General features: G+C 39.4%; 1 protein-coding gene across 2 annotated transcripts in view; it reads left to right on the top strand.

Moving 5' to 3' along the window:
* Window positions 1-3110: 3110 nt before the first annotated feature.
* The window catches only part of DNAJC27 (DnaJ heat shock protein family (Hsp40) member C27), a 30535-nt gene continuing 25808 nt past the window's right edge, over window positions 3111-7837 (top strand). Inside the window, exon 1 of one of the 2 annotated variants that reach the window (XM_064571944.1) lies at window positions 3111-3391. In XM_064571944.1, the coding sequence (XP_064428014.1) occupies window positions 3305-3391 (87 nt within the window). In that variant the 5' untranslated portion in view covers window positions 3111-3304. The remainder of the gene's footprint in view (window positions 3392-7837) is intronic. The other variant, XM_045884204.3, reaches the window with a different exon arrangement.

Below are 7837 nucleotides of genomic sequence, written 5' to 3'. Positions count from 1 at the left end.
ATCTTAACCACAGTGGGATTTGTGCACCTGTTGGGCGTTGCACAACTTCGCAGGCCTTGGAATCAGACTGGACAAGAGCACCCTCATTTCCCATTTCACATTGATTTTGGCGCTGTACTTGCTTTATCACAACCCCTGAAGAATCCAGCGCCCAAATATATGACGTACCCAAGGAATCTGGTGCCACCTATTGTTGAAATTGTAAACAACCTTGAGCTAGTATTCATTTTGTTTGCCTTAGAAACTTAGAATGTAAAGTATCCCACAGATATCCTATACGATTCCCTGAGTATGTGGAGCACCCCAGTGCGCAATTTGAGAACCATAGGATTAGATAATAGTGTTATTGTTACAATGTTAACATTTCTTGATTTTGATAAATATGCTATTGCTATGTAAGAGAAAATCCTTCTTAGGAAACACACATTGAAGTACTTATGGATAAAGAAACAGGTCTGCAAATTATTCTCAAACTATTAAAAAAAAACTTGTGTGTATATATATGAATATATAGATATTGAACACCATTGCTGTAGTAAATGAGGCAAAATGTCAACAGTTGATGAATCTGAATAAAGGGTATACCCGATTTTTTTCCTACTATTCTTAAAACTTTTCAAGTGAAATTGCTTCAAAATAAAAATTTTTAAAAATGCAACACAATACTACATTTTAAGGTGTATATACCTATGTAGTAAAACAATTTTTAAATGCCTAGAAATAAAAAGTCCCAATTCAGATAGTTGCAACCTTTTATAAAGAGGGAGGATGGGTATATTGGGAAAGAGTACACACGGTATCAGATATTTCATTTTTTAATCTATGTGGTGGATGCATAGGTATTCATTATATTATTCTTTATACCTTTAACCATGTCCAAAATATTTCATAACTTACTTTAAAAATGCACATTTAAAATATGTAGTCTTTAATACATAAAAATAAAAAACATGAGTACAGGAAAGCATACGGCTGTTTACTGAGGAACTACCATGTACTTCATGTGCATTATCTTTGCAATCCTTACCCTTACCACATGCCCATCTTATGCCAACAAAAAGTACAACAGGGCTGAGTCCAGAACATGTTCCTAACCCCCACTTTCAGGTTCGCACTATGCACAGCTAATGCACACTTCTTTTTAAAAAGTTTTTATTATTTTTTTAAAAGATTTTATTTATTTATTTGAGAGAGAGAGAGGGAATGAGCAGTAAGGAGGGGCAGAGGTAGAAAAAGAGAGAGAGAGAGAGAGAAGCAGACTCCCTGCTGAGCGGGAAGCCCCGTATAGTTCTGGATCCCAGGACTGGGAAATCATAACCCAAGCCAAAGGCAGCCGCTTAACCAACTGAGCCACCCAAGCACCCCCACACTTCTTTCTTCTTTCTGTATTAAAGACTGGAAAAGAAAAGGGTGGGGAGAACCTGAAAAAAAAAAAAAAAAAAAAGACTGGAACACACCCAGTAGAAAATATGGCTATACATTTTCAAACCTCAGAAAAATCAATATGAAAAAATGGTAATTTTAATCTTTGGCCTGTTTTACTGCCCATCTGCTCAATAGTATCAAACCTAATCAGTCTTTTAATAAGTGAAAATTTTACATTTTGCAATTATTCTTCCACACCAGTTGTATTACAGGGCCAAAGGTGAACTAGCAAAGAAAAAGATGTTTATTGATTTATTAAATTATACTAAGAGGTCAGCATCTAGATTTGTGAAGAATCAGTATACATTAAATTCTTTCGAACTTTAAAATATCAAAATTCTGACCAGGACCTATATTTCGTGGTTGTAAAAAATCTTAGAAGCTTCATTAAACTAAGTTTTATTACGTGTTGACTATAAATACAACCCAGAGTAAGCTTCCTTCTTAAAAATCATGTTTTAAAAATAAAATGTTTTAAAATCTGACTTAAGATAGCTAAGAAATTTTGAGGCTTTATTCACTGTCTTCCTGCAATGTATTTCCTTTAAGATGTTTAAAGCTATGTGAGAACAGAAATAATGCTACTTTTGCCCTTGTGATTTACTCGGAAGTTGGCAGCCATTCTTTTTCAGGGCACTAATCCTTTGTCAAGTTCTATTTAACTTCCGTAACTCAAGATAATGACTCAAAAAATTACTGTTCCTCCCAGACTGTTTTCTATCCAAGGAGATGCTTTTCTCATCCCCTGGAATGAGAACAGAAAAGTGGTTATCTTAGGATTCATTACTATTCTACTGTCATATTATCAGTTACAGGGAAGGTGAACACAGATGATGCGGTTAAGTTTTTTTTTTTTTTTTTTTTTAAGATTTTATTTATTTATTTGAAAGAGAGAATGAGATAGAGAGAGCATGAGAGGGGGGAGGGTCAGAGGGAGAAGCAGTGAGCAGGGAGCCCGATGCGGGACTCGATCCCGGGACTCCAGGATCATGACCTGAGCCGAAGGCAGTTGCTTAACCAACTGAGCCACCCAGGCGCCCGATGGGGTTAAGTTTGAATGTGAGTGGGAGGGAGAGGAAATTAAGGAGCAAACAGCTATAAGCACACACACCTTCATAGAACTGGAAGAGTGTAAGAAACGTCTAATCTGCGCTTTCTTCCTACAGATAAGGACTACGTAATAGAAGAGCAATGACTAAACTAAAATCCGTCTTCACTCCAAATGGACAAGCTATTTTTTTTAACGATAGTAACGGCCCTCTTCCAGAACCAGGGCCCCGACTTCTCCACTTCCCCCGGGCTCCTCTGCAAGCCCAAGCAAGAGAAACATAATATGGGGAGGCGGGGGGTTGTTCGCGTACATGGGCCCATAGGGACTGAAATTTTCAGAAAAAGCACCCCCAAACAGACTATGGTCTACTTCGAATTTTCCCGGCCCAAGGATCTGCCCCAAACCGCAATACATTTCTACCACTCGGCTGCAAACGTTAAAAAATGTCGCTGTCCTGGCGCCCCTGCACCCACGCCGCGCTCTCGGTGTAAAACCAGCCACCCGTCAACGCCAACTTCCTGCTGAGGGACTTAGCCCGGCGCGTTGGCGCGACTCCTGGGAACAGGTAATCAAAACCTCGTCTCCAGAGCCCGGTGATGACGTCACGCCGCCCCTTTCTAGCATCGCGAGACTCTCTTCTCCCACCCCCAGTTCCCAGCGCTCCTAACCGCCCGCGCCCGCTGCTAGGCAGCGGCGGGGATGGCGAGCCGCGGAGCCGGGGCGGTGACGATAGCAGCGATTCCGCCATTGGACGAGGAGGCCTGAGGGACGGGCCAGCCTGGTGAACAAGGAGACAGCGAGGCGGGTGGCCCCGAGAGAGCGAGGGCAATGGAGGCCAGCATGCCGAAGCGGAAGGAGCTTGGCAAGTCCCTGCGCATCAAAGTCATCTCCATGGGCAACGCTGAAGTGGGAAAAGTGAGTACCGCGCAGGGAGGGGCGGGACCTCAGCGCGGCGGGGCGACGTGCCGATTGGCTGGGAGGGCGGCCACTCAACAGCCCGGGGCCCAGCCTCCTCCCCGCCCCTGAGCAGGCCCGGGTCTCCTCCTAGGGGATGCGCCTCCGTGAGGAAAACTCTCCCGACCTTTTTGACCTTTGGGTTGTCCCCCCTCCTCCTCCACTGACGTCACTCTCCATAAGAAGGTGCCTCTTGTGACCGCTAACCCTTGAATGTATCCCCAAAAGAGTAAGGAGGCCTAGGTCCTTATGTCAGATCGTCTGCCTAGCTACCCTATCTGCCTTCTAGGTGACCTGTCCAGGACTTAGAGGTGGAGAATAAAAGTTTAGTTACCCCAGCTGTTCTTGGGAGCCTAAGGGAGCTTACTGGGGTGCATGTGAGGATTGGAGTTTGTAAATGTTGCTCCGCAGACGTGGAGCCCAGAATCCATTTTTAGAGCATAACTGATGGTGACATTTTTCACAAGGAAAGTGCAGTGGATGTCAAGGAGCCTGCATTATTTTGTTTTGTGTATTGCTTTTATTTTTATTTCCGGTGGTGTCATCATATTCATTCTCTCAAAGCCTTAGTTCCACCGCCTTGCTCTCTGCTGGATCTAATGGGTACCCCCTATAAGCTCTTCCATAGTGTGGGGGAGGGGGGCGCAAGAGGGACCAGGGCCTTCCCCCAAGTGAATTCTAACCTGTCTCCTCTTCACCCAAATTGTCTCCCCTTCTGGGTAAGTGGAAGCTGTTGGTTAACCTCCTAAGGTCATCAAATCAATGACAGAGACAGGATTAGAACTTGGGTCTTCACAGCCAACTGCAGTTCTCTCTCCATCATTGTATGCTGTGAAAATCAACTCCAAGTAGATCTATATGCCAAAAGAGCCATTAATGGAAGTGTTTAGGCCAGTGCCCTGCACATAGTTGATGCTCAGTAAATGTTTATTAGTGCCTTTTCTTTCCATTTAGCATTATCCTGTACTATTTATGTATCTGTGTGTATGTATGTAAGTATTAACACTGAAAGTCAACATTTATTGAACATCAACTATGTGCCAGGCATTAAAAAGAATAAAGCCTCTAAAAGGTTTACTAGTAAGCTGGCTAAGTAAGCATGCATCACTTTTGTAATTTTTCTGTGCTTAATGGTGCAACATTAAAAATAGACCAAAAAAGGGCGCCTGGGTGGCTCAGTTGGTTAAGCGACTGCCTTCGGCTCAGGTCATGATCCTGGAGTCCCCGGATCGAGTCCCGCATCGGGCTCCCTGCTCGGCAGGGAGTCTGCTTCTCCCTCTCTCACTCCCTGTTTGTGTTCCCTCTCTCGCTGTGTCTTTCTCTGTCAAAAAAATAAATAAAATCTTAAAAAAAAAAAAAAAGACCAAAATGCCCAGTGTCACATTTTTTTAACATTGTTCTATATTTTTTAGCCAATGCAATTAGACAAGAGAAAAAAACAAAATATGAAATACTGGAAAGGAGAAGGTAAAATTATTGTTATTTGCTAATGATATGTTTATTTATCTGGAAACCCAAAGAGAATTAACTGAAAAGCTTTTAGAAACAATAAGAAAATTCAGTAAGGCAAAATTAATATACAAAAATTAACAGCTTTAGTATATCAAATAATGTTTTAATATATAATTGAGAAATTATTTTAATTTACAATAACAGCCAAAATAAAATGCCTAGATTTAAACTTAAGAAATAAGTAGGACCTATATGAAGAAAAATTTAAAGCTCTACAAAATGACATAAAATTACTTAAGCACATGGAAAGATACACTCTCCCCTTAATTAGGATCACTTAACATTTTAGAGATGTCAATTCTATAAAATAATCTACAAATGTAATTCAATACTAGTTAAAATACCAATAGGGGTTTTTTCCTTTCAAAACATAATAAAAGGTACTAAAGTCCTTTGAAAAATTAAATGTGAGAATAACCAAGACAACTGTGAAAAAAAGAAAACACTACCAGATAATAAAACATATTTTAAAGTTACCAAGCTTTTCCTATTGATGCTGGAAAGAACATAGAGAGACATCAGTGGAACAGACTGGCGTCCAGAAATAAACCCAAATACATAAGGAAATTCAGTTTACAACAAATGTAGTAAAGTGGTGGGAAAGTAGGGACTATTTAATAAGTACTGCTGGAACAACTATTTACTATTTGGGAGTAAGGTGGATTCCTCTTGCATTGCTTTCTCAAAAATGAATTTTAGGTGGATCATAGATTTAAATGTAACTTAAAATTTTTTTTTTTTTTTTGCTGGGGCACCTGGGTGGCTCAGTTGGTTTAGCATCTGACTCGTGATTTTGGCTCAGGTCATGATCTCAGGGTCATGAGATCAAGCCCATGTCAGGCTCCATGCTGGGCGTGGAGCCTGCTTAAGATTCTCTCTGTCCCTCTCCCTCTGCCCCTTCCCCTCCCCTCATGCTTTCTCTCTCTCTCAAAAAAAAAAAAAAGCCTTAGTTATAAAAGTGGCATATACTCATTTTAAAGAATTTGGAAAATATAGAAAGATAAACAATTTTAAGTTAAAAATTGAGGCATGCCCTGGTAAATAATCTTTGGATCAAAGGGCAAATCAAAACAAATGACAAAATAACTAGAAAGCAATGGAAGGGAGAGAATCTGTACTGAAACCTTCAGGACAAAATTAAAGCTGTAGTCAAAGGAAAACACATTATCCTATTCATTTCTAAAAAAGAGAGAGAAAAACTAAAGGAACTTAATTGTTTTACAACTTGGTGAGTATACTAAAAACCACTGAATTGTATACTTTTAAAGTGTGAATTTTGTGATATGGTATATCTCATTTTAAAAGACCAAAGGAACTTAGTACCTAAGACATTAGGAAAAGATCACAAAATAAACCAAGAGAAAGTTGGGAAAATGAAAATTAATAATAAAAAAAAGTGCCTAAAAAATCTATTTAAGAAAAATAGAGAAAATAAAAAATTACAAGATTAGTACTGAAAGGGAGACATAATCACATGCTAGAAGAGATTAAAAGAATGGCTAGAGAATATTACAACCAATTCTATAGAAGCACATTGGAAATGTAAAGGAAATGAAGGACTTCCTAGCAAAATATAAATTACCAAAATTGACTCAAAAAGAAGTAGAAAACCAGTCGATTAGTCACATAAGAAGAAATTAGAAAAACAATGAAAGGATTTATCCTCCAAAAAAGTATCAGGATCAGATGGCTTCATGAATAAGCTTTATTTAAGCTTTAAGTAACATATAATTTCAGTTACTTAAATTATTTTAAGGCAAAGAAAAAGATGAACAGCTCTCCAATTTATTATATGAAGTCGTGGTAACTTAACTAGCAAAACTTGATATAGTATCAAAAAAGAAAAGTATATCCCAATTTCACATATATAGAGAGATGCATAATTTCTTAAATATCAACAAATAGAGCTATATATCAAAAATAATTCACTATTAGCAAGTAGAGTTTATCCCTGGAATGCAAACATGGTTCAATATTAAAAAGTTAGTCAGCAGGGTGCCTGGGTGGCTCAGTTGGTTAAGCGACTGCCTTGGGCTCAGGTCATGATCCCGGAGTACTGGGATCGAGTCCCGCATTGGGCTCCCTGCTCAGCGGGGAGTCTGCTTCTCCCTCTGACCCCCCCCTTCTTGTGCTCTCTCTCTCTCTCACTCTCTCAAATAAATAAAATTAAAAAAATAAAAATAAAAAAATAAAAAGTCAACATAATTTGTTACATCAGCTGACTACTGGAGAAAATTTTTTCAGTACTGGAAAAACATTTGATATAATCAAGTAGGCAATCCTAATAAAAACTTTAAGCAAAATCAGAATAAAATGAAACTACTTAAATATGATAAACAGTATTTATTATTAACCAACAGCAAACATCATACCAAATGGTACAATGCTAAGGCCATTTCCATTAAAATTAGGTATGAAAATGATACTTGCTATTTTCCTTTATTATTCGGCATTGTTTTATTAGAGGTTCTAGAAATCCAGGAAGAAAAAGGGAATTTCTAAGGGCTTAATCTTCTCTATGGGAGAATCCTGAAAGTTCTCTGTGGTCTTTGTGTATATCTAATTCAGCTTTCTGCCTTGGCAGTCAACCTACCCCAAAGACCCAGTCCAGTTCTCAGTGCCTTCTAGCATCAGAACTTTCCTAACGTGGGGCGCCTGGTGGCTCAGTCAGTTAAGCATCTGCCTTCAGCTCAGGTCATGATCCCAAAGTCCTGGGATCGAGCCCCGCATCGGGCTCCCTGCTCTGCGGGAAGCCTGCTTCTCCCTCTCACACTCCCCCTGCTTGTGTTCCCTCTCTAGCTGTGTCTCTCTCTGTCAAATAAATAAATAAAATCTTAAAAAAAAAAGAACTTTCCTAATGTGCTTAATTTGACTCTTCATAACACCCAACATTGA

Source organism: Mirounga angustirostris, unplaced genomic scaffold (genome assembly GCF_029215605.1).
Source record: "Mirounga angustirostris isolate CCGP_5_RB_7025 unplaced genomic scaffold, mMirAng1.0.hap1 SCAF_10, whole genome shotgun sequence".
Lineage (NCBI taxonomy): Eukaryota > Metazoa > Chordata > Mammalia > Carnivora > Phocidae > Mirounga > Mirounga angustirostris.
Note: the sequence above shows the minus strand (reverse complement) of the source record. Positions and strands in the feature narration are given on the sequence as shown.